Source organism: Lissotriton helveticus, chromosome 5_1 (genome assembly GCF_964261635.1).
Source record: "Lissotriton helveticus chromosome 5_1, aLisHel1.1, whole genome shotgun sequence".
In the NCBI taxonomy this organism is placed as follows: Eukaryota; Metazoa; Chordata; class Amphibia; order Caudata; family Salamandridae; genus Lissotriton; species Lissotriton helveticus.
Window position 1 is genome coordinate 916,359,573 of NC_136065.1, and position 27,572 is coordinate 916,387,144.

At 50.3% G+C, this 27,572-nt stretch overlaps 1 protein-coding gene across 1 annotated transcript in view; it reads left to right on the plus strand.

The window, feature by feature from the left end:
- Window positions 1-27,572, plus strand: part of LOC144752569 (poly [ADP-ribose] polymerase tankyrase-2-like) — a 446,314-nt gene that overhangs the window by 173,417 nt on the left and 245,325 nt on the right. Inside the window, exon 12 of the mRNA XM_078640458.1 lies at window positions 20,086-20,168. Within this exon, the coding sequence (XP_078496584.1) occupies window positions 20,086-20,168 (83 nt within the window). The remainder of the gene's footprint in view (window positions 1-20,085; window positions 20,169-27,572) is intronic.

Sequence of the window (27,572 nt, forward strand, 5' to 3'; positions counted from 1 at the left end):
CAACAAGGAGAGGACCCAACCGTCGATTTTCTAGTGCTGTAATGAATTTTCCAGACTAGGATCATTCGCTTATTATAATGTTCTTAAGCATTTATTAGCTTTTCTTTTGAACTTTTTTAAATGATTCATTTAATTTGTAAAGCATGTCTGACCATAAGACACCATCTTCACAGTGATTTGCAGGTACTAAACAAACATTATATACATCCAACATAAATGAAAATACATTCATTATATACATAAAACATAAATGGTGAATACATTGAGGTTAAATCCAGTCACTTAAGAATACAACACACTAATATATTTTTTTGATAAGCAATTTTATTGTTTTGATAAAGAACACGCACCAGCAGTAAGTCATTGGATAGCAACAATATTGACACACAGCCAACTGAAAGAGCAAATACATTGCCTTTAACCCCACCATGTAGCAATGAATACAAGCATTATGTACTAAGTTCAGGCTACTCCACAGCACCCAGCCATTTTCCCCACACCCTCCGATATTACTTAGGACACCCCTGTGCTTCTATCATGGGTTTTTCTTGTACCGCGCACCAATCCACCCCTTTTTGCCATTTTTCAGAACATGGTGGTGTGGGAAGCTTCCAGGAGGCGGCTATGTCCCGCTTGGCCACAACCATAGCTGTATTGAGAAGTAGTTTCTCGTTCCTGGACGTGTCCAGTCCATCCGTAATCCCGAGAAGGGATTGTCGAGGATCATTGGGAACCTCCCACCCCAGGACGTCAGTAAGCGCGCTTTCAATCTCACCCCAGAACCGAGCCAGTCGGGGGCATGCCCATACCATGTGGAACAAGTTGGCCGGATCGTGTCCGCACCTCGTGCACGAGGCCGACGGGTAAAAAACGCTCGATGGAGGCGCTTTGGGGTTAGGTAGGCAGCATGTAAATAGTATAATTGGATCAAGTGAGTTTGGCGGATACAGTGACCATCTTGGGTGACATGAGGGCATCACACCAATCTTCCTCCTCCAAGGGACCCACCCACTCCTCCCATTGGCCCCTCAGTCGGTCTAGTGAGGTCAGGGTGTTATTGATTAGTGTCTGGTAGATGCGGGAGATACCCCCTTTCTCCAGGTCGCCTGTTATTGTCTGTGCCTCGGGGGGGACTGTATTCAGGGATCCTTGTTTCATCCAATATTTGTACTTGGAGTATCTGGACTAGAGGTCCTTAAAAAGGGCATGTAGCCCCTCGTCCACACGTCACCGGGTTGAGAGATCCCTATGAGATACCACATTCGAAATCCCTGCAGCCCACTGACCTCTTTGAGCCATGTATCATGCCATAGAGGCATGTGTTGGGTGAGTTTGTGTGTCCACTGGGTATGTCGCAGAGATGCTTGCCAGGCTAAGAGCGCAGAGCGCGTGACTTCAGGCAAGGTAGATTGGATGGATTCCCCGTTTATTAGGGACTGGATTTTGGGCAGGCCGAGCTCGCTTAGTTCAAACATTTAGGCCAGGTCAGACCAACCCCGTTAAATCAGTCATGTATATTCAATAGGCGAGTCGCCAAGTAGTATAGGTATAAATGTGTCATCCCCATGCCCCAGTCAAGTGATGGCATCCGGCAGGTATTTAACGCCAGCCGTGCCTCACCCCCAACCCACCTGAGGAATTTAGTAGCCACCGTATCCAGCTCCCAATACCACCCCCGTGGAAAGCAGAAGGGGGTGTTTTAGAGAAGGTAAAGAAATCTGGGAAGAATCATTGAGGGACCATCCCAGTTCCGTGGAGGAGAGCAACCCAGATCCCCAGATATTTAAAAGACTGACGCTTAAGCGGTATCGTGGACTGCCAGTTGTAGCACACTCTGGAGAGATGTAATGGGACCAGGACTGACTTACTAGAATTCATTTGGAGGCTTGCCCAGAGAATCGCAGGATCTGGAGACAACGAGGACCCGACTGGGCGGGTTCAGCCAAAAAGAGCAGGACCATTCCCATCCCGAACTAAACTCTCGGACCGAATCAAGGTCTCTAGAGGCTCCATTGCTAAGGTAAATAGAAGGTGCATCCCTGTCTTATTCCCCTTTGAATGGGGAAGGCGTCAGAGAGAACACCATTGACCAAGACACGCGCTTGAGGCCACGTGTACAGAACCCTGACCAGCTGATGGAAGCGAGGGCCAAAACTTATTGCGGCTAGCACGTCACCCAGGTATGTCCAATCCATGGAGTCGAACGCTTTTCAAAATCGATGAGAAGGCGCTCAAGATCGACCTGAGCAGCAGAGTCCAGTTGAGGGAGGTGAGCACCACCAGCATCCTGCAACTCGTAGAGTGATGGTACTGAGGTTCGTTCAACATAGAGTAGACGGTAGAAGGCGGCAAATGCGCCGGCCATAGCCACCGGGATCGTTGTCGACCCATCCTGAGCCAATATTTCTGGGATAATGCAGATCGCTCTTGGATATGTGACGAGCTATGAAGGATTGTGCCGTTTTTATCACCCCAGCCGTAAACTCTGGTCGCAGAGGATCTCCAGAGGAGCTTGGCGGCATCCAATGAGGGTTGTTTAATTTCGGCTCGAATGCAAGCGGGGTGACGCTCTCGAGCAGTGTCGCCATCAACGGAAAGGGATTGCTCAAGGCGTAGCGCTTGCGCCTCCTGTGAAGTAATTTGTAGCAGTTGGGCCAGTTGCTGACTTTGGATGTGGCCTTTGGCAAAGCCACAAATAGTGGCCTTGCCCGCCTCCCATAGGGTACCCGAGGAAGGAACCGATCCCACATTGGTTAAGAAGTATTGCTTCAGTTCCGATCCCACAACCTTCCTTAAAGTCTTTGTCCTGAAGGAACCAAGCGTTCAACCGCAATATTGGGCGTGAGTAGGAGGGAGGAGCCGCTGTACTAAGGAGCAACGGGGAATGGTTGGAGATAAATCTAGGGGGTATTTGGAAATCTTGGATCGTGGTGCCGTCGGTAGACGGGATGAAGATTGCATCTATGCGCATCTGCGTGTGGTGTGCGGCTATGGTGTGCGTGAACTGTTTAGTGTGTGAGTGCCGGATTCGCCATGCATCGCAAAGGCCCCGGGATTCAGCCCAATTCATTAATTGTTTTGCTTGCGCCAGCCTGGAGGTAGATGGGGGACCTGTCGTGTCAAGAAGCGGGGTGCAAATGCGTTAGTCACCTTCGATAACAGTGGACCCCAGGGGGAGGGTGGTCAGCAGAGCGGTGGATTGTTTCAGAGTCGCAGCAAGCATCAAGGGGGGTGAGTACAAGGACACAAAGTTAAGAAGAGTGACCCCCAGTGTACTGCAAATGATCAAGAATGTGCTCTGCGGGTCATGAATAACTTGCGGAAACACAAAGGGAAGGGTGCGTTTCAATATTATGGCCACTCCACAAGAACCTCGAGCAAAGCCCGAGTGCCAAACCCTATCGTAGCCGTATCGCGCTAGGAAGGAGCAGTGGTTACCCATCAAGTGTGTCTCCTGAAGCATAATCACTCCTATATCGAGGCGATTTGCGTAGCACAGGACGGCAGTTCGTTTGTGACGGTCTAATGGACTATTAACGTTCCAGGATAAAATATGGAGGGCTCCTTCGGAGATGGTATGTCAGTCATGGGGGCTGCAGGTCGCTGCAGTGGCTTGTCATACCTTGGAGAGCCAATGGCAATTGTGGCGTCTGGAACAGGTGTGAGAGCGCGCTGATGGGAAGGACCGTGTGTGTAAGACCCATAGGGAGATGGATCCGAGTGTCGTGTGGGTGTTGGTGCAGCAAAACAACAAAAAAACAAAATAAACCTTGGGAACAAACAGTCTCAACCCTCTCCCCCGCCCTCCCCCACCCTATACTTCGAGAACAGAAGCATCTGTCGACCCCCCCCCTAGAACCAGAAAACCAAACTAAAATGCTTGGGTTGAGAAGCGGGGAAGGACCCCTCCATATGAGCGGATGTACAGTGTCTCAGCAGGAAGAGAAGAAGCAGAGCAAACAGTCTGCTAGAACCCCGGATCCTCCGGAAGTCGGGCACGTCCTCAAAGTGCCAACCGGTTCAGTGGTCGCTCAGCAGCACTTCAAAGGGTCGGGCTATGAGAAAGGTCAGTGTCCGCTCCCGGAAGGTCCCGCGGGCCACCAGAAGCTTGGATTCGGAGACTGGGAGGGGAGGCCGAGGAACTGGAGGAACTTCGAGGTCCCTGAGCTGTTAGGCTTGAGGATCTTTAGAATGCCATTTGAAACCGGTGTTTCCTGCCGGAGTGTGTGTCGCTGGCGATCCCGGCGGCCGGGGCTCTGCGGGCTGGGAGCCCGGCAGACCGGGGGACGGGATGCGTTGTTGCCTGAGGGCCGCTCCTCTGTTAACCAAGTCCAGGCGACTTGAAGGGAGTCGAAGAAGAGCGTAGCGTTTTGAAAGATGACCCGTAGGTGTGCCGGGAATTGCAATTGGTATTGGAGGACCAGGTATCTAAAATTCTTCTTGACCGCAAAGTAGGATCGACATTGGTCCTGCACTTCCTTGGTGTAGTCTGGGAATACCATAATGGTGTGGTTTTGGAACTTCAAAGGACCTTGGGAATGCGCTTCGTGTAGGATGGCATCACGGTCTTTAAAGTGGAGGATATTCAGGGTAAAAGGGCGATGAGTGGCCCTGGCCGGTGGTTTTGGAGCAAGACATCGGTGGGCCCTCCACCACGAAACCGGCAGAAAGAGTCTTGCTGCATCCAAGAGGAAAACCAAGTCTCCACAAAGGCGGCCGCCTGGTTCTATTCAACACATTTTGGGTAACCCACCAGTCGGAGGTTGTTGCGGCATGTGCGATTTTCCACATCTTCGGCGCGCCGGTGAAGTTCTCTGGTGTGTGTGAGCTCAAGCGGGCCACTTGGTTCTTAAGCTGGCGAATATCAACCTCCGCCGTTGAGATTTGGGACTCTGCTTCAGTTATTTGGACAGTGGCGTTACGGAGATCCTGCTGGAGGAGACACACATCCACCTTGACCTCCCCTATTTTCCCCTCCACCGAAGCCTACGAAGAGCTGATGGCCTGCTGGATAGTCGCAAGGTCCGTGCCTGGCATAGGGGGAATGCCGTCTGCTTGTCCAGGTGGATCAGGCCCTTAGGTGGTGAATCGTCCATTTTGGTTTGTGTGGGGGCGGTCGCGGACTTGGGGGCCCTGTCTCTTCCCATGATCCGCAGCCGGACGGGCCGCGGGGGCTGCGAGAGCTGGAGTAGGGGAAATGTCAATCCCGGCCAAAGATCCAGTTGTGTGGGTTAGATTCTGGAAGATGAACCACGTGGCAGCGTGCTCACTGTCAGTCAAGGGGTGGACCTGGGATATTTCAGACCGCCCCGATGCCGCACGCTTCTGTACTCTTATGAGACTGGCGGGGAGAGAGGGAGGATGAAGGTAGCATGCGCTTTCGGGGGCGTGGCTGCAAGATGGCCGATCTCTGAGTGGGCTCTACCGGCCAAGCAAAAAAATCCGTAATAATCCTGTCGACATCCCTACCTTTGCTGCACTTTGAGGCTAAATCCTGTCTTCCCAATAAGTGAGGCGCCGAACCATCGCGCTGCCGCCTCCTGGTTGTGTCCGGTGGCGGTGGGGCGCCATCTCTCCGGGACGTCAGGCCTACGACCTCTGGACCGCGAGGTCGGACCTACTCTGCAGGGGACTGCCTGTGAGCACTGGACGCCGCTGGGACACCGTTTGCCACCCGTGGGTGAGTGGGGCTGCTGCTGTGGCTCTGCAGGCGGGGTTGGGGGCTTGACCGTCCCGCCCGACCTGGTGTTCTGCGGGGTGGGCACCAGGCTTTTGGCGTGCTCAAGGCTGCTCCGCACGGCTGCCACAAGTGCCCGGGCTTGGTGCTGAGGGCGGCGGGCCCCCCGCGACTCCCCGCTCATATCCGCTGCAGTCGGACGTGCACCCCCCCCCCCCCTTGACACCCATCTGTCCGCTGGCCCGCGTGGGCGCTGACCGCTGACTCCTGTGCTCTGCCTGCTGACTCTTGTGCTCTGCCTGCTGACTCTTGTGCTCTGCCTGCCTCCAGTTCCGGCCCTGGTGCTCGCCTGTGTGCCGCACCTACAGGATCGGGCCTTGGTCCTGCTGTGGCCCCGCCGGCCCCCAGCTCGCTTCCTGTCCGTCGCCGCCGCCTGGAGTTATTGCACTGCTGCCACCCAGCTGTGCCCTTTGGCGGACCTACGCCATTGCTTTGTCCCATCGGGCCTATTACCTCTGGACCATGAGGTTGGGCCTTTCTCTACTGGTGGCTGCTGGTGATCGCTGGACGCCATCTGAGGCCCGCGGGTGAGTGAGGTGGCCTCTGTGGCTTTGCGGGCGGGGTTGGGGACTTGCGGGCCGTTCCACCCGACCTGGTGTGCTGCGGGGAGGTCGCCGGGTATTTGGCGGCCTCCCGGCCGCTCTGCGCAGCTGCCGCGGGTGCCCGGGCTCAGTGCTGCGGGCGGCGGGCCCCCCCCGCGAATCCCCGCTCGCCTTCGCCACAGTCAGGTGTGCGCCCCCCAACGTCAATCTGCCTCTCGAGCTGCGTGGGAGCTGCCCGCTTCTTTCTGCGCCCTGCCTGCCTCCGATCCCACCTTTGAACCTCGCCTGGGTGTTACACAGACAAGATTGGGCCTTAGACCTGCTGTGGCCCCACCGGCCCCTTGCTTGTTGCCTTCTCGCCGCCTTCTAAGCTGGCCCACCTAACATCACCACGGGTGCACTTACAACACCCCTGCTAACTGTCGCTGCTGCCCCTGTGGGCTCATCGGGGTTGCTTGCACCTTGCTCTGCCGCTTTGCCTGGTGCCTGGTTGCCCCTCGCTGCCCTGGACTCGCCTCACGGGGTGCGCCCTGGCTGGAATCTCGTCTTCTGAGTGTGGTTGCCTGGCCTTGTGGCTGGGTGCGTGGAGTGTCTCCGCCCTGGTTCCTCCTATGGGCTCATTGACTTTCGGCTTTGGTGGTGCCCTAATTTGACTCGCTTTTTGTGGGTTGGCGGGAATGGGCTGGTTGCCTATATTGAACTGGCCTGCAGCTCGCAGGATATCCTGCTTGGCAACCTTAGTAGCCTGGTGCCTCGGGGGGAGCATGCCCGGGTCGCACCATCATTCATCCACGCTACTTCCCACTCCCAGGGCTCCACGTTTCTTCTTTTCTGCTCCTCAAGGTGTCCCTCGCCACTCCCCAGTGGCGTCATTGAGCGGAATACACTTACCTCTCGTTTCACTTCTACTGCCAGCTGTCAAGGGTCTGCGGGCCTCTGGCTCTTCTCAACTGTATCCCGCCTCCTGTGGGCCGCTCCTTGGCCGCCGGGGCCTCCCATCTTGGGGATAAACGATCCAAAACAGCCCAAGATAGCATTCGAGCTCCGGAGGTCTTCTCGCCAGGACGGTGCGGGCTCCGACTGTGCCGACTCCGCTGTCACCATGGAGGCCCCCCTCAAATCGTGAGGACGACCTCAAGGCTATCATGCTGGACGTCAAATCCATGGTGACGGGTATAACCACCCAGCTGGACCAACTTTCAGCCCGTTTGGACACAGTGAAGGCCCGTGTCGACTCCCATGACAACCGGATTCTCCACGTCAAAACCAGGGTCTCAGACGCTGAGGATGCTGCCACCCAGGACCGGCAGAAACTACTGCAGATGGACAAGATCCTGGCCATTATCTGGTAAAATAACGAGGATTTGGAGGCCCTTTCCGGGCGGAGCAACCTCCGCATCCAGAGCCCACCAACATTTCTAGGATGGAGGACTTTGTGGAACAGCTGATTAAGAAACTATTTGGTGACGTCCTTTCTCCTCGGTTTTCATCGTGGAGCTTGCACATCGGACTGTCTCCGCGCCCTATCATTGCCAAGATCTTGGAACTACCGGTACCGGGACGCCATTCTTCGTGCTGCACGTGACAAGGGCGCCATCACCCACGAGGGTAATGCACTCTCCTTCTACCCATACTATACCCTCGCCGTCCAAGCCTCACAGAGAGAATTCCTTCCTGCCAAGCACATTCTCCTAAAGCACGAGGTTTCGTACTCCCTGGCCTGTCCGGCGAAGCTGAGGGTTCGTCAGGGCACAAAAACACTCTTTTTCCCCGACCGCAGAGAGGCCCTGAAGTGTGCTAAGAGATTGGACAAAGATGCCCGCTCCTCCCCTTCTACATCTCAGCCTGATGGGGCTGGTCGTCTCAGTGATAACGATTTAGAAGTGCAGTCATTACTAATTCATCACCTTCCCCCTTTTTTTCTGAATGATGTCTGACATATCTATTGCTTGGCCACCCTACCTCTCTGCAGGTGTGTATGCCGTACCCTGCCATTCCTTCACGGGATGATTCCCTATTCCCCCATTGTTTCTTTCGCTCCTAGTTGTGGGTTCTCAGGGTGGGGCGGGTGGGGCGGGTGGAAAACTCAGCCTGTTTGGGGGGGTTGAAGTGGGTGCGGGGTGGGTGGGGTTTTTAAGTCTGGGGTTGTTGTGCAGGGAGGTGGTGGGGGGGGGGGGCGGTTTTGCAGGATGCTCTGCTCCTCTTTTGTGGAGGCGGCTTCAGTTTGCCGCCTTATTGTTGCTCAGTATTGCCATTACATGTTTCAATATTGACACTGTACTGTGCTTATTGCTTTGGCTATTCACATTTAGTCTTGCAGGCTATGTTCCATTGTGCTCTTTGACTTGCTCTGCTTCTGCTCACTGGTCATGTATTGAAGGTCAACCTGTCGCTCCACTGGTACCTCCCTCCCCTAACATGCCGCCTCTCCTGTGGTTTGTCCCGTGTTGTGCTGTTACTGCTCACTGTGGTGATTTGCGCTCCGGGCCTTGCCTGCCATTTAGTTGCTTACGCGCCTCTCCAGCACTGTCCAGATAGTGGAATTCCCCCGTGGGCCATTTCAAGGTGTCTGCTCTCCCTCCCGCCTGGATCGCTGGCCGCCGCCCTCCTTCGTTCCTTTTCCCCATGTGCGCTGTGCTTCTCTGTGGGGCCTGCCGCCTGCGCTGCGTGGTACTGTACTTCATACTGCCCCTCTATGGCTGACGTAGTCTGCTGGTCCTGGAATGTCCGGGGCCTGAATGATCCCCGCAAGGCCCGACTGATTCATTCACGTCTACAACGACACAAAGTGGATATATGTCTCTGCAAGGAGACGCACCTGCTGCCGGGGACTATCTTCAAACTCTAATCCCGATACTGGGGGTAATCTCATTCTGCCACCTACTCATCGTATGTCAGGGGTGTCTCCATTCTGATACGGCAGGGCCTCCCTTGGCAGACCGACCGGGTGCTCCTTGATCCGGAAGGCAGGTGTGTGATTCTCCATGGTTTACTACTCGCTCAACCTGTTAAGATTGCCGCGGTCTATGGCCCCAATTGCGACAACGCTGACTTCTTCAATCACATTTGGCATCTTATCTCCTCCTGTGGTCCCGCGGCGATCCTCTGGGGGGGGACAACTTTAATGTCACTCTATCCGCGACACCTTACCGATAGGATTCCCACACGTCTCATCCGCGCGCAGCTGCAGCTCTTTTATCTACTCCAACCGATAATTCGCTTTGACACTTGGCACCACTCCCATCCTGACGTGCGGGAGGGCACCTGCTTCACTGGTGTGCGGGGCTGTTGGTCGTCCATAGACTTTTGGCTGACCTCGCCGGATGCTCTGTCCTGGCTAACCGACGTGGTGCACCTGGCTCGCACCTTTTCTGACCACACACCAGTCCAGATCCGTCTCCGCCCTCCTCATTCCCCGCGATGGGCCTTTACTTGGCGCCTTCCCCCAAACGCCCTCCGGGACTCTGCTTTTGGTGCGGACGTCCAAACTGCGATCACGAACTACTTTGATCTCAACGTGGGCTCTGTGGAGTCTGCTTCCACCCTATGTGAAGGCTTTAAGGCAGTCATTCGTGGCAAATGTATTTCCAAACAGACCGGCGTCCTTCTATCTATTTGTGCCACTCCGGCTAAGCTTGAGTCGGAAATCAAGGATCTGGATGCTGCCCAGGCGGCGCACCCCAGTCTCGAGACCCTGGCACTACTGTGTCAAAAACGCACTGAATTTTCGGATGAGGCTGGTCGCGAACTGTCCTTTCTGGGCATAGAGGGTTGGGCGCGCCGCTTTGTTGAGGGGGACCGCCCGGGGCACACTCTCGCTAATCTTCTGCGCCCACCGCGAGCTGCTTCCTATGTCACGGCCTTAAGTGATTGCGTCCCGGACAGGACTACCTCCCTGGAGTACATAAAATCCCGCTTTCTTGACTTTTACTTACAGCTCTATTCTGCTGGCACTCCCCTGCCACGGGAGGATTTCGATCAATATTTCGATTCCGTTGCGCTGGTCTGGTTGGTAGACTACCACCGTAAATTCCTTGATGAACCGTTTTCCAGGGAAGAAATATTGGCTGCCATCAGTAGTTTACCCGGCGGTAAGGCCCCTGGATTAGATGGCCTGCCAGCCTCGTTCTGCAAAACATTCGCCGATCTTTTGGAGCCACATCTGGCTGCTATGTACAACGACTCTTTTGATACCGGTTCCTTCCCGCCTTCCCTGCATGAGGCGCTGATAACTTTACTTCTTAAACCCGATGAGCCTGCGGACCGTCGTGACTCATACCGCCCCCTTTCTTTAATAAATATAGACAACAAAATCTTTGCCAAATTGATCGTCTCCCGCCTTCTTTTACTTATGCCCACCATTGCACTTCCTGATCAATCGAATTTCATTCTCGGTAGGGCCACCTCGCATAACCTCTGTACTATTTTTCTCTGTATTGTATCAAATTAATCCTAACCTACCGGCCATGGCTGCCTTGCTGGACGCCACGAAGGCGTTTGATACGCTGGAGTGGCCTTTTTTATTTTACATCTTGCCGCGTATGGGCTTCAGTGAAATCTTTTTGCGTACGGTCAGGCTCCTCTATACCAATCCCTCGGCACGTCTCCGCATCAACGGCAATTCTCCGACCCTATTATTATTGCTCGAGGCACAGTCCGCTATCGCCTATGCTTTTTGCTATAGCGATGGAGCCCCTGGCCACCAGATTGCGGCAGCACCACACCCACAGGGGTATTGGTTTCTCGTCCCCCTTCCTGCTAGTCTCAATGTATGCGGACAACGTTACTCTGTATGTCCGTCATTCCCCAAGAGAACCTTAGCCCTCTGGTCCAGGAGATCATTCGCTTTGGCGGGCTGTCAGGCATCCAGGTGAACTGGAGCAAGTCTGTTCTATTCCCCTTGACTGACGCCACCGTGCCATTCTCACCTGATTTTCTATTTCTGTGGGCTTCTGGCCCCACGCGCTATTTGGGCATCTGCATGAGTAGTGATCTGGATGAACTGTGGAGATCAAACTTCGGGGGTGCGGTAGACTGGCTGGAATCCAGGATTCCATTGTGGAGCCGACTTCCGCTGTCTCTGGCGGGCCGCATCGCAATCGCCAAAATGGTTGTCCTTCCTAAAATTTTTTACTTGTTTTTCAACATCCCTATCCCCCCTCACTTCTCATTTCTTTAGCAAACTACGCTCCCTAGTCATTTCCCTCGTTTGGGCGGGTAACAGCCAAGAGTAGCTTATGACAGCCTTACTCTACCCATGTCTGCCGGTGGGTTGGGCGCGCCTGACTTCAGGCTCTATGCCCTGTGCGCCCAGGCCAGCTTCCTGCACTTTTGGATCCACCCCTCCCCTTAGCAGCCTCATGTCGCAGTTGAGACAGATGTAGCAGCTCCCTGGCCTCTGTCCACAGCTTTGTTTGCTCCCGCGGTGTGCCCTCGGGCTGAGGTTGACATGGTCGAGACGCTGCGATGGGCATGATCAGGCCTGCGCCGGCTGTCTGGAGTACCCCTGCTCTCAGCCAACTCCCTGCCAATAGTGAATCATCTGGACCTCCCCTCACTTAAGGCTTCCAGCCTGTCCATGAGTGCGACACGCTTGGGCCTGACGACGGTGGCGGATCTCTATCCGGAGAACACCTTATATATGCTCCCTGACGCCTCGGGCCACTGGACATGCTTCTATTCTATCCGCTGTGCCCCACGTGCCGGAAGCTGCATTCCACTTCCCCCCCCCAAGTCTGCTCTGGATTGCATCTATACCTCCTCGTCCCCGCACAAATTAGTTAGCAAATTATATGCATTCACCCTAGTGTGTGCCCCCATTTTCTCTGATCGTGCTCGGGAGGCATGGGGTGCGGATCTTGGTACCGACATCTCGTCAGCTGACTGGCTTTACTGCTGTAATCAGACGAAGAAGCTGTCACCGAACTACCGGCTTCGTTTGATCCATTTCAAGTACCTGCACAGGCTTAACCTCACCCCGGTGCAGCTCCACGGGCTCTGGCTTACTCCTGGCGACAATTGTGAGCGTTTTGCTGCTCCTGCGGCGGACTTTGCTTCATCTTGCTTGGCTCTGTCCTAAGGTCTTGGAGTTCTGGCAGGCGGTGTCTTCCGCCATTTCTGACATCACTGGCGCTACGGTGCGCCCCGATCAACCGCGGTGCCTTCTCGGTTTCGTCAAATACTGCCCTGACTTCTCTCGCCGTCTGATCGCGATGCTGCTGGTCCTTGCTAAGCGTAGGGTGGCCATGTGTTGGGGTCGCCAACCTGTTCCCAAGGTTGAGAGTTGGCTGGAGGACGCCTCTCGGTGCCAGACTCTCCTATCGGAGTTCTGTGATTTAATGCCTGCTAGGTCCCAACCTGTTGACATCTGGGGCCCTCTCGTTACCTACCTTCTTTCCCGTTCCCACTCCAGTGGCGCAGCCTCTCCCGTGCTCCCCGTCGGCCCTGGGTCCGCAGCGGCCGCCGGCGCTGGTCAGTGACTGCTTCTCCTCCTGCCATGGGCGTGCCTGCCCTCCTTTTCTTAGCCCCTCACTGCTGACACTGCTCTGTGTGCGTTTCCCCATGAGGGAGGGATCTCGGTGATGTGGAGTTGTGATATCATCCTCACGTTGATTTAGTGTGCTGAAAGTTGACACCTATCTGTAATAGAAAGCTTGACCTGCTCTTTGTTTTGTATATTTGCACTGCGATATTGCACGATGTACTGTCTGCCTTGATTCTTCTCAATAAGGGTATTTGAATTTTTTCTTTTTTAAAGTAGCGTGCGCTTTCGGATGGTCGTCGTCCAGGGAGGCTCAAGCCACCTGAAGAGAGGACTGTCAAGCCGCGCCTCGCCGGCCCGGAGTGGCGGCCGACAGAAAAGGGGGGGGGGGGGGGGGAAGTCCCGGCCTCCTGCAGGGTGTAGGCCGGTCACGGCCAACTTGGCCTCATGGCTTGGACTACGGCAACAGGCCAGAGGCGCCCCAGACCCAGGTACAGCACCCCTTTCCACAGTCCCTCTCCGCAGGGTGACAAGGGCTAGATTGATGGGAGGGCAGGGGCACACTGGGGCAGATCTGGCAGAGGTGAGCACTCTTGCTGAAAGCACCATCAGCAAAGATCCCCAGGGCTTGCCGGGCAAGACCAAGTATGGTGTCTCAGGCTGCTGTGGCTCCACGGAGGGTCGGGGGGGGGGGGGGAGTGGTGGGTTGGGCACCCACGGGATGACCCTATATAGACCTCCGGGCCCAGCAAGACAGCTGATCCCCACCCTGCCCACTACCCACTCACGGAGCATTCCTGCGTGTGGATGCTGATCTGCCGCCACCGGCGAGATTGGGCCCAGCAGAGGTAAGAGGTAGCCCAAGAATCAGCATAGGCTACCGGGTGTAGGAGACTGCCCAGTTCCAGGGGCTTGCGGATGTCCAAGCGGTGGCCAGTAAGGTATGGCACCACCTCAGATGGTGGCGGCGTGAGGGAAGAAAGGGGGCGCCTGCTGCCCATTCCGGGCAGCCGGTGGACCCCCGGTCACGGTTACAGGAAGGCAGGAGGCAGCAAAAGTAGGGCGGCCACAGCCTTCGAGAACCTGGCTGGCGCCGCGAGGATGAAAGGGAGGGGGCCCCAGGAGGGTCGGACACCAGCCCCGCTCACACTCCCACTCCGCTACTCAATATGGTAGCTGCCGCACTGAGAGCCCCTAACAGTCCGCAGCCGCTCCTCTGCCGACCCTGGAGCGGGCTCCAATGCCAGTGTTGATCAGAGGTGCCAGGTAACCAGGTTATAAGATCATTCCTGAACTGAAGTAGGTTGCTTTGGGTTCTAAGGTGCAGGGGCATGGAGTTCTATAGCCTTGGGGCTAAGTGTCGGAAACTTCTGCCTCCCCATTTCAGCGTCTTTACCCTTGGAACTACAAGCAGGGACGCCGATGCGGAGTGGAGACATCTCTGTGGGGCATAACGCTTGATGCATTGGCTGATCTGCCCGGGTCCATCCTCGTGCAACGTCTTGTGTAGAATACACATGGATTTGAACTGGATCCTGGCCGGAATGGGCAGCCAGTGCAACTGTTCTCGAATGACTAGACTAATGGAACAGAATTTAGGTCGTTTTAGTAGTAGCCGTGCGGCAGCATTTTGCAAAGTCTGCAGTTTATGTACCACACTCTTTTTGGCTCCAAGGTAGAGTGAGTTACAGTAGTCAATTTTGGGCCGAATCAGGGCCGTAACAACCATTTTTTTTAGGGGCATAGGAATGAAAGGGAGGGTTTTCAGGAGGATATTCAAAGTATAGAAGCAGGAAGAGGTGATGCTGTTGACCTGGTCTGATAGGGAGAGATAATCGTCGATCAGAACTCCAAGATTTTTTACCTTCTTTACGGGTTGGGGGCAAGGCCCTGCTGTCCCGGGCCACCAATCTGAGTTCCAAAGTGAAATGTCCCTTCCAAACAGGACTACTTCCGTCTTCCCGGTGTTTTAAACAATTGTTCTGCATCCAGCTAATAATATGGCTCTTGCAAAGGTTAAAACGTGCTGCCACTATCTCTGGTTTGGCGGCTAGTGAGACAACAATTTACGTATCGTCGGCATAGCAAATGGCTGTGAAGCCCAAGGAGCGAATAAGTTTAGCCAGTGGAGTAACATATACGTTGAACAGGGTAGGTGAGAGTGCTGAACGCTGAGGTACCCCACATGGCATGACGAAAGAGGGGGATTTGTGCTCATCGAACGTCACAGCTTGTTGCCTATTAGTTAAATAGGACCGAAGATATCTGCGGCCTTATCAATGATCCCTATTTCTGCCAGCCGCTGAAAAAATATACCGTGATCTACCGTGTCAAACGCGGCGGATAAATCAAGCATTATTAATATAGCCTTCCCGCCCTGATCTAATTGTTCATTAAGGCATTCAGTGGCTGCAATCAATGCCGATTCGGTGCTGTGCCGTGGCCTGAAACCATATTGTGCTAGATCAAGTTTGTCGTTAGATTCTATGAAAGACAGCAATTCCTCATTTAATGCTTTTTCAAGAACTTTTTACGGAAATTGTAGAGAGGTAATAGGATGGTAGTTAGCAACTTCTGAGGGATCAAGGGTTGGTTTATCGGTTTTGAGGTAACTATATTTTCCTCCATAGGATAACATTGACTGTTTTTCTTGGAAAAGTTTTGAAGTGTGGAGTTTGAAAACCTAAACAAATTCTTTACAATTACACTGTTTAACAAAAAAGATTTTACTTACCTGTTTGCAGGAAATGTCCCAGAGTAATATCCAGGCATACTACTCTGAGTAAGAAAAATAATCCAAAAAGTAACTTACCTGGTATTTTACTGAAAATCCCATTTAAGTCTATGTATTTACAAATAATTGCATTTTTCTGAAACAATATTGTAAGTCAAATCAAAGTACATTTACTATTGCAATCCAAACTGTTTACAAACCACATTACTGCTGTAAAGTATTTATTGCTTACCTGTGCCAGGCTTGCTTGGTTATAGAAAATAAAATAACTAAAAGAATATTTTTATTCAAGTCAAGTCAAAACCACTTTATTCGATTAATTAAATTCATAAAAGTATACTAGACATTTATAAAACTTATTTAAAACATGTTTAAAAAATCAATTAATACAATTTCAGTCATAATGACAATTAAAACCCGTTATAAAAAGATAATTACACAATTTCATTTCCGTTCGAGCCCAACAATCCATTATTCAGATCCATTATTTAAATTCATGGTACAAAAATAGTTAGCTTTCTGGGTTAAAGGTCCAATCTTGATCTCCTAATTCTTACAGATGCAGCCAGAAAACTGGCGATACAGTACATAATTACGGGGGCTTCCATCATTTGCAAAAATAACAATGCGGGCTTATACTGCGTAAATCTCATCTCTTTCAGTATTGGTTTTACAAATCGATTCCGGGGTTCAGAATACAAGGGGCAAAAGAACAAAAAGTGCGCAGTGTCCTGGGCGGACTGGTCATCACATTTACATGGAGTTGAATCCTCAGGCCTACACCAACCTTTCTCATCCCAAAGAATCATATGGATTTGATTGAAGCGGAACTTTGTCAGTAACCATCTATGGAAAAAATTTGTCACCACTGACAAATAAGGAGTCAGCTCAAGGGATGTGGTTACCATTACATGTGCCCTCACAGAGGGTTTACCTAGCTCATCCGCTTCCCGCTCGGCAACACAGAGCCTAGTGAAGTTAGTCTTCACCCACACTAGATCTGCTTTACACAGGGATTCTGGTCTAGCAAAAATCTCAGGGCGACCTAGCTTCACAGCTAAAGACTCTACAGAGGACAACCACTGAATGTCCCTCATGTGATCTAGTTTTAGACAATCTTTTATGATCTTATGGTTAAGACTAAGGTTCGGATTTAACCAGAGCTTAATCCATAACAGGATCGGAGCTAGTTGTATCATGTCTGTGATGTATCCCAGACCTATCTCAAGGTGTAGGGAGTAAGTTGCTGTTGACTGAGGTAGGCCCAGCAATGACCGCAGGAATTGGTTTTCCTCCGTTTGGATGCGGTCAGGTTTTACAAACCCCCAAATTGCAGCCCCATATCTTGCAATAGAGACTGTCTTGGCTTTGTAAATAGCCAAGATCGCCTCTGTGGGTTTCCCCCCTAATCTTTTAGCGAACCCCAAAACTGCGGTGGCAGAACTTCTCACTGCATTCGCTTTGGATGTTAGCTGTGGTATCCAAGTACCCCTATGATCGAATACTACACCCCAATAGGTGAAAACCTTTACGCTAGAGATAACCTCGCTGCCACAAAAAAAGGTTTTGTCTTTACTTTTAGAGCCCCCTACTGACATTGTGTGGGATTTGCCACTGTTAATCACCAGATATAGACTGGACATAAAAGTTCCAAAAGAATCAAGCAGCTTTTGCAGGGCAATCGGGGTCCTGGCTATCAGCACTGCGTCGTCGGCATAGAGGAGCACCGGAATTGGCGCACCCCCCATGCACGGAATATCCTGAGTGACAGCTGTTAAGTTAGCCTCCAATGAATTCACGTATAACGTGAATAACATGGGGGCCAAGATACAGCCTTGGCGCACCCCTCTGCAGGACCTAAAACTCGCTGTACATTTCCCCTCTGTTGTCATCCTAATGGAGGCATTCAGATCTTTATGCAACTCCGCTAGGAAATGCACCAAGGAGCAGTCAAGTCCCAATTTCAAGAGCATAGTCCCCAGCCTTGATCTATTGACTAGATCAAAGGCTGTGGATAGGTCCATGAAGCCTAGGAATATGGATCCCCTTTTTGCCCTCGTGTACTTCGATATTATGAGGTGAAGATTGAGGCATTGGTCCTCCGTACTCCTCCCCGCTCTAAAGCCGTATTGTACCTCTGTCAGAATATTATTCTCTTTGGCCCAAGATGTTATTCTAGCCAGGACAACCTTCCCTAGAATTTTAATAGAGGAGTCCAACAATGATATGGGCCTATAACATCTTGGGTCTCCCCTCTGACCTTTTTTTAAACACTGGGATTATAGTAGCTCTGGACCAAGATTTAGGAAATCCCACAATGGCTGAGGCATTAAAAACTTTAGTTAAAATATCAGCCCAGTACAAAGTATTTACCTTAAACATATCAGCGGGAACCCCATCAGGGCCCGGGGCCTTTCGACCCGCAGTACCCTCGATTGCTTTAATGACTTCAACTGTATCGAATCTGACAGGCGCCAGGGGATGTTCGGACACAGGGACTTCAAAAGATTCCTTTTCCATGTTACTACCATAGATTTTTTCAAAATGGCTAAGCCAGTCTTCCTCAGAGATGTTAAGTTCCAGCGCCGCGTTTTGGTCACGAGAGAACAATGGGGTATTAATAATAGACCAAAACTTGGCACTATTTTTTAGGGTAGCTTTGTCCATGAGCTCGGCCCAAGCTTCCCTCTTTAATTCATTTTTACGTGCTTGCTTGGATTGCCCTGGAGTAATCCTTTCTGCGCTATACCACTAAGGCTTTGTCCCTCGGACGAGCATTAAGTGCTTTTTTAAGGAGGTTATTGGCCTTTCTGCAGTTATTATCAAACCAGCCCATTACCGGTCTATTTTTAACTCCCTGGCCTTTAGCTGTTAAATTCATGGCCACTGTCCGGCAGATACCTTCAAAGGATGTTAATACCTCCTCGCCCTTCGAGAGAGGATTGACACAAATATTTAAATCTTGTGCAGCCATGGATGTTAAATTAAGGAAAAAATCATCAGGAACTACCTGTCCCCATTTGATCCTTCTCCCCTGATCTTTAGATTTGACTGATATTACAGCCTGTGGAGTAACAGGAGAATGTAGGAGCGAAAAACCATTAGCTAACTCCATCCCCACAGGATTGTGATCACTCAAGACATGGATAAAGCATTATAAAAAATCACATATTTAAGAAGACCTTGTGATAGAAAAATGTAATCAATTATCGATTCACAGTCCCTTCCGGTATATGTGGCTACTCGTGAACTTTTATCATGAAACTCTGCCTCGTACAGATCATTACTAGTTAGTAGGTTTTCAAGAACCTGCCCCTTCTGGCTATGTTCAAAGTGCGGGGGGGGAATACTGTCAGGGCCATCTGCATCGATGAAGGTCACAATGTGAACACAAATGTAAATTAAAATCACCCAATAAAATAAAATGACAGTAAGTGGTTTGCTTTTCCTTATAAACAGTTAATAAATCTAGTAGCCACACTAAATGCACATTCGCAGGGTAGCCATGTGGTGAATTATAACCGTTTACAAAAATTATTTTGCAACCATCAGCCAGGGTTACCTCTATAGCAAGGAAATTGTGTGGCGCAATCAACCTTTATAATTTTACCCTTTACATTCACCGAGACCAACATCAAGAGGCCCCCTCTATTCCGTCCCGCTGGAGAGGGCAAAGCAGGTACAAAAAATGAAGTAAAGCCATCCAACCAAAAATCGCATTCCGTATCCCAGGTCTCTTGCATGGCGACAATGTCATACAGCTTTACAAAATGTAACCAGTTGGGGTCTCCTCTCTTGGACCGTAGACTGGCAATATTCCAACTTAACAACCTAACCTTATCCCCCTTGTCAGGTATACCCAATACCGGTTTATATCCATCGTTAGCAGAAGAAGGTACAGGAGCCATAGGGGCAAAGTCCACTTTTATACAAAAAACAATTGGTCTGAAGTTCAGTCTTTGTATGTGTGAATTCATTTGCTGACAACAAATGCTTAACGCTGTCCTCTGATACTGCCTTACTGCTCGACCACACTACCAGAAATAGAGAGTAAGGTTCTATCTAACTTTACCTCTGCCTAACTTAACTTTGGTGTTCCACTGGACTCTGTGCACACTATACCTCACTTTGGTATTGTATATACAGAGCCAGCTTCCTACACTTCTTAGTGAAATGAAATATGCGAATCAGGTGTAAGCAAATTGTACAATGCTTTTGGGACCAAGCACATGCTCTTTGGCACTCGTTAGCAGTGGTAAAGTGCAGAGAGCCCTAAAGTCAATAAAAAGAAAATCTGAAAAAAGGTGAAGTCAAAAGGTTTGGTCGTGACCTTGCAGAGAGGGCCATGTCCAGCACCTACTTACATTTCTTTAAAGAGTACCTGCTTATGCATGACCTGTGCGAAAAAGCTCCTGAAAAGAACAGACATCTGTGATATGGCTGCCAGAAACATCAACACTGTTCTAGCATGCATCTTTCATCCTGGCTCAAGTGTTCCGAATCCAGAATTATTGTGTATGTTTTGTCTACTGTTTGTGTCTGGAGTAGTCCAATTATCCTCGTTTTAAATGTAAGTCTCTTTTCTTTCTAGTTGGTGAAGGGGATTTTAACCTACATCACTTCATGAGAAACCTTGGACTTGAGATTCTCATTGATATATTTGAGCGAGAACAGGCAAGTGTTTTTTGAATACTTGCTATCAATATTTGGTCATGTTTCAAATATCCCTAAACTGATTGTTTCAAATATTTCTTTACTGATTGTTTCAAATATTCCTGTACTGATTTTTACCACTGTGAAAATGTTGTTTTCATTTTTATTTGTTGGATTAGTAAAGATAGCTTTGTTTTGTTTGCATGCAATGGTAAGAGAACCTATCTTAATGATAAAACTGAATTACTTTTTGTTTTATTTTTGTCTTTTTTTTGTATGGTCACCATATACTTTTTGGACTGATGCTGCTGGTTTTCTACCCTGTGTGTGTGTGGTGGGGCCTACTAACAAACCTCAGTGCAGTGGCCTGACCCTAAAACGTTTGTCGAATTTGCTTATGCCAGATTGGCATAAGCTAACTCACTTGTAAGCCCCTAGTATATATTACTAAGGGGACCCAGGGCATGTAAGGTAGAGGGTGACCCCAGAGATTGCAGCCCTGGTTGGGCCAACCGTGGTGTGATATAACAAACCATGCAGTTTTTTTAAGGAAAGCCTTCCTCATAACAACCTCCTTAGTAAGAATAAAAGGTGTTCTTTACGCTCTAAGTACTCATGAGCCGCATTTCCAAATATACAGGGACAGAGTGTTACAAGAACAAACTTGGAGTTTAATATTAGGTTGGTATGTCCGTTTCATGTCAACCAAGTCATGGCCTTTTTCTACACAGGCAGAAAGAATCTTGCACACCATTGATGTGATGACATCTAGTATGTTCCGTATTCAGGAAATGAAATCAATGAGAAAGAGCAAACACTTATTTGTGGCTTGCTCAGTTCAATGCTGGAGGCTTATGAGTATGAAACGGGACAGTAGCAAGATCATACAATCCAGACATGCTACAACTTGCCAGGAAAAGCTTAAAGCATACACCAAGTACACACTCTAGAATGAAGGTGCCACACAAGTCTCCTTATCAAATGTCTATATTAACATTGGGATAGGAAGCTGCATTCTTATTGCACTACCGCCCTCCCCCCCACACTTTTTGTCTTGTATCTGATGCAGCTTTGACTGAAATTGTACTGGGTTCCTGCTAACCAGGTCCCCATTACCAGTGTTCTTTTCCTAAAACTGTACAATTGTTTCCTTTGAATTGGCAATACCTTAAGTACTCTCTCTAGGTCCCTGTTAAATGGTACCCCTGGTGCCTAGGGCATGAAACACTAAAGAAGGGACTCTCAGGGCTGCAGCACAAACTGTGCCACTTTAAGAGAACTCTCACCAAACACATGCAAGACTGCCATTGCCGGCTGCATGTTTTGGTGCAGACTAAGGTGAAAACACGACATGACACATATCCCCACGTGCCATGTCCCCAAATACTACATGTAAAATTTGTAAGTCAACCCTACAGCAGGCCTACAGCCCTAAGGCAGGGTGCTTTATATTGCTCGTGAGGGCAAACCTGCAATGAGCAGATATGCCCCAGTGCTATTCAGTCCCATTACTGCCAGTGCAAGTGAACAGGGAAGCCATTTTAAAACATGTGCTGGAGTGCCCCTGAAAACGTACCAGGCCCTGGTGTGTTGGCTGACTGGTTTCTGGCAGCCTGCCACCAGAAACGAGTGTCTGACCCCCAAGGGTGAGAGCTGTTGCTCTCAGAAGTTAAGAAACATGACCTGCTGATTAGCATTCCAAGATAGGAGAGCTTCAAAGAAGCTACCACATTTGGAATGCAATTCTGGCTCCCCTCACAGGAGCGAGCTGACCCCCTTTGACCAGGACCCTTTGGCACCTTGACAGTCAGTAAATTAGCTTGTGAGGAAGGCTGTGCCCACCACCAGGCTAGTACCACCCCTAAGGTGGCCTAATCTGAGGTGGACCAACTTTTCAGAGTTGGGCATCTTTGTGTTTCCAAACTTAGGAATTGTGGGATATGTTTATGCCCACTTCCCGCAGGAGGTGGTCATATAGGGGGCGTAGTGACCCCACGGGCCAGTAGCCTATTGGCTACTACCCTACACTCCCAGTAAACTCCAATAAATTATGTATTATGGGGAGCCCCTGGCACCAGAAAAACATCTGGCATGAAGAGTCGCAAAGAGCAAGAACAGAAGATCCAGCAAATGGCTTGATGCCAACCCTGCCGGCCTGCCTGCTTACTTTGACAATGGTGCCTATAGACGACTTGTTGGGCAGCTGCTGAGCCCCCAAATCCTAGGAGATCTGCTAGCGCCTCACCCTGGAACCAAGAACCCCAGTGGAAAGGCAGACCTGTTCCCCTGCAGGCAACCCAAAGAAACCTAAGCGGACTTCAAGACCACGGAAATTCAAAGCCTAGGGACACCACTGTATCAGTCGCTCCAAGCTCAAGTTGAAGTGGGCAACAGTGTCAGCGGGGTCCTCCAGAGATTCAGTCCATCGTGGTTTCACCTCTTGTGGGTTCTCTGACGTTGCCTGCAGCCTCCGCATGCAGGTCCCTTCTACCGCGACTGCTCCCAGTAAGGAATACCTGACGCCTGAAGACACCTCTGCACCCATCATCCCTGGGCTGTGGAGAAGAGGACCAACGGCGTCCCTATGTCTCTGTGCATCGTGAGGCTTAAGCCCCCCTGTTAATTGAACCGCACTGGCCTACAGCCTCTTGGTGTAAAGAACGATCTCCATAGATTAACATTGGGCACCGGACGCCGTTTGCACCCCTACAACCGTCCGCCCTAGTGAGGCTGGTGATGTTCTGCTAGTGCTACCTTGGACCTTGTCCACCCCTCACCTACCTCCTGGAGATTGGTCCCGTAAGTCGCTGTACTGTACCTGAATGCTGTACTTGATCTTCCTCTCACAGGATAACATTTCAACTTCTAAAAATTGCACGGTCGACTTTTTGAATACAAACTTATTTCTTTTGCAAAACGTACTTACCTGATCAAATTGGTTATGGTGTCTAAATATATATAAAAAATGTGTTCTTTTTTATAAATTGTTGTGGATCTTTTTATTGAGTCATGCATATCATTTATTGACTATTGTGTGTATTTGCAGATGTCTAACACTTCCCACTGATAAGCCTAAGGCTGCTCGACCACACAAGTAGAGCACCTTGGGATTGCTAGAGCAAGCCCCTGTCCACTGGTAAGGAAACCCGTGGACTCTCAATTTGGTATTTATCCTATAGAGAGCCCGCTTCCTACATTTGTCTCGTAGCTCAGCAACTTGGTCAGTGTTCACATTTATGAATCATTGTGAAGACTTCCAAATATAGGACAACAAGGAAGTAGGCTGTTTTAAAGCATCTAGCTGCAATCTCTCATCCTTCAATCCATAGTAATTCAGTTTGTGAAACCTGTGGGGAAAGGGGCAAGATGGCGGCTGCTTAGAACGCTGCTGCACTCACCTGTGTCTCACTCCAGTGATGTGGTTCTTCTGTTGATAGCAGGAGAGGAGTGATCGGATATGCTACGGACCCCCTGAGGCAGTTTGCGCTTGTTTTTGGGGCTCCATGCTCATACAAGGAGAGCGTGGAGAGCGGTAGCATTTCTACTCGGTCAGCTGGCCAGGCTCCTGAATTGGAACAGCGCTGTATCCCGGGACTCTAGGATGCCTCCACGTACCAAGCAGCCTAAGGATAAGGAACAAAGGGAGGTGCCCCTGCCTCCCCATCTACAGCTTGCCGCGTTACGGAGACGAAGGAGAAGGGGGATGAGATTTAAGCAGACAGCAGAGTGAAAGCGAAAGCTGGTGCCCTCACTGCTAACCCGGCAGAGACTGTCATAGGCCTTGAATCCTCAGGATAGTATGTTGCTATGTATGATCCACTTCCTGATAGCCCAATGGTCTGATTTGAATATACAGAGTTGATGGAGTGATCAAACAGGGGAAGGAAAGGTTGGGAACAGTGGGGAAGGAGACCTGAAACGAAAAGCATTATCGTTGAGAACACTGTTCACCTGGAAGTCCAACAACAACACCCACGTTACTTTCTTATGTTAGAAATACCTGTAAAGTAAAATAAGCCTTATTCCAGAAAAGGAAACCAGTGAAGTAGGGATCCACTTGGGATCTAAATAATGGAATACACGGTTCAATACACTCTTAGTAGATACCAATAAACTTCATGGTCATGTATGTTACAATTAGGAGACACATACCAGAGATTCTACACAGGTGGATGTTAACAGGGGTGGAGAGCTTGCCTGCTCGGAACGCTCGATCCACCCCTGCTGTGGGAAAAACATAAACACAAACAAATAGTCAACACACGGGTTTCAGGTATGCGATGTGGGGGGGGGGGTACCCAAAAGAATAGTACTGATAAGGTATCCCCAGATCAAGACCCTTTGCCTCTTGAGTCGTTCCGGGGATCAAATGTGCCAACAAATAACCATAGCAAAACACACAAGAAGATGGACGGAATGTTGCACAATGGCAAAACATTCACCCCCAGTCATAGATCTGGGTTTAATCCATCCAGTGGCGTAGTGAGCACGGGACCCACGTCTGGGCATACCCTTCACACATAGGGAGTCGCGCTATCCTGGCTGACGACGGCTGATAGCCAGAAACCGGCCCTAGGATGCATGATTCCGGTCCAGGGAAGACATGGCTTGGCAGTTCAGGCTGGACTATTCCCATGAGGCACAGGGTCAAGACTGATTTGCATATGGCCTTGTCTGAACTGGGGTTGCTTGGTGAGCAAAATAACGATGGATTAAACCTAGATCTGTGACTGGGGGGTGAATGTTTTGCCATTGTACAACATTCCGTCCATCATCTTTGTTTTGCCATTGTACAACATTCCGTCCATCATCTTGTGTGTTTTGCTGTTCACCCTATGTGGGAAGGGTATGCCCAGACGTGGGTCCCGTGCTCACTACGCCACTGGTGTCCACCTATCCTGGCTGAAGACGGCTGATAGCCAGGAACCGGTCCTAGGATGCTTGATTCCGGTCCGGGGAAGACCTGGTTTGGCAGTTCAGGCTGGACTGTTCCTATGAGGCAGAGGGTCAAGACTGATTTGCATATGGCCATGTCTGAACTGGGGTGGCTTGGTGAGCAAAATACAGATGGATTAAACCCAGGTCTGTGACTGGGGGTGAATGTTTTGTCATTGTGCAACATTCCGTCCATCATCTTGTGTGTTTAACAAATAACCATCGGCTTAGCTTCAGAGTACAATACCTTTGAGGCACTATATAGTCACCACTTATAGAATGACCATGGGTTCCATGAACATAGGATTCAAAACATAAAAGAGCCATAAAAAGGTTTTTGTCTCACAATTGCTCCTTGTGAAATGTCTTGCAAAATGCCAGCCGGTACATATCAGGAAGCTAGCGTTGTACCAGCCCCCGCTCGTTCTCCATGCAAGAGTTAGGTCCCCAACTCGCCAACACTTGAGAACAGCGGATCAGCTGTACTAGTTCACAATGCAGCTCCGCAACCAGTGGGGACTAAGTAAATAGCGGAACAAGCCCGCTAATACGGAGTCAATCCACATAGAAGACAGCCACATAACAGCGTGGCAAGTAATGCGGAAACCAAGGTGAGCAGAGCTCGGAGGTCAATGCGGTTCTGCTAGTCCCCACCCTGCAAGAGCTGGAGCCCATACTTGACCAACAGAGGAAAAAATACACTGCGCAGGTCAAGCCACAGTGTTACCAACTCCAGCCACCAACGAGAAGGACTAGGAAACAGTGGTGCACAAAGCACCCTTACCGAACCACCCTTCATCCATGCTGCAGCACAAGGAACGGATTAACAGGCACCCGACTGGTGCCCCGGATGCGCTTATGTTCTTGTGCTTCCTCATGTGACTGTCTGATTCGACAGATGCCCATGGCATCATGGGAGTTGTAGTTCTTTGGGGATTCACTGAAATCACCCGAACACATGTCTCTGCCTGTGTTCTATGGACACCCTGTTTTTCTTCGATGCATCGCGACAGAGACCTCCATGGCAGCAGAAGATTTCCGGGTCACTGAGGACCGACTCATTCAAGCAGTGCGGAAACATTCTGTCATTCCCTTGGTTTTTCATCTCCTCTACTCTTCGCTCAGTTCACGGCGACGAAAATGCAGGAGCGGAAAGAGGTAGCGAGGTCAATGCTGATTACCTGCCTGTGAGTACCGGGGCAAGTGACATTACTGCTGTTATTGGGCTTGAGGAGGGGGCCATTTCCGACTCTACCCCAGTGGAAAGGATTTGCGAACATGCAGGGGCAAATGATAAAAGGGGCCCTAGGAACTGAAGGGGGGTACTCGCTAAGGCTCATTTGACTTTAGATACATACGGCACTCCTAGTAAACAAATCTGCCTCTGTATCGCTTTTGCCACAAGACAGCCTTGACTTGAGGACTCTGGCCTCCCCAGGTCAGGGGGATACATTTTTCTCACTTACTGATGATTCGGATGGTTTGGCCATCACGGAGGATCTCTCTGAAGATGGGCCTGACTCTGGTGATTCTAACAGTAGCACACCCGATTGCCTTTTCCCTCCAACTACTCCAACGCGCCTTACAAAAAGGAGGAAGACCAGGAGTAACCTTCCCAGTAAAAGTCCCTCACTTACTGATACCAATCATGTAGCCATGGCTGCTCCCTCTCAACTACCATGGGATTACTCTGCGACCCAACAGTTTCATGAATATACAGGAGCCCAATCTGCTCCGGCTCTCGCGTCCCCGCAAGCTCCCACTATAGGTCTGATATATTCTACGTTAAAACAGCTACAGGGCGAAGCTAGGTCAGAGACTCGTAAGGATCATCTGGCTGCTAAAATGAATTCAGGGGCTATCAGTAAGGTTAATAAATGCTGCTCAGACATGACAGAGAGGCTGGCGACTTTGAAAACTCGGACAGTGGCTGTCGAGGGGACTACATGCACACTTCAAACTCAAGTGGAGAGCCAGGACTCACAGCTGGTTGATGTGCTCTGGAAGTTGGAGGATTTCGAGAACCGCCAACGGTAAAATAACGTATGGTTTTTGGGCATTGCGAAAAACGCTGAGGGCAACAATGCCATGGCCTTCATCATCAAGTTACTTAAAGGTGCGTTCCCCAAAATAGCTGACTGGAACTGGTAGACCGAGATTTAAAGGGCGCCCAGATTCCCACTCAACCTACGGAATAATGGACAGAGAGGCCAGTCGGATAAGCCAAGAGCACTTCTGTTTTTCTGGGGTAATTTTTTGTTGCGACGGGTTATTATTTTTTTTTTAAAAGCTCGACCCAACGCAAGACGCTCATTTGATGGTTATTCTTTTTTTGTGAGGCCTGACTTTTGCCATGCGACAGTGGAGAAGAGTTGGTGTCTCCGGCAAATGTTTGCCCCATTGCAGAATATTGGCTGCCAGGTGTTTCCCAGCCAGACTGAAGGTAATCTTCAAGGGTAGGACACGCTCCTTTACCCCTAAAATAAAGGC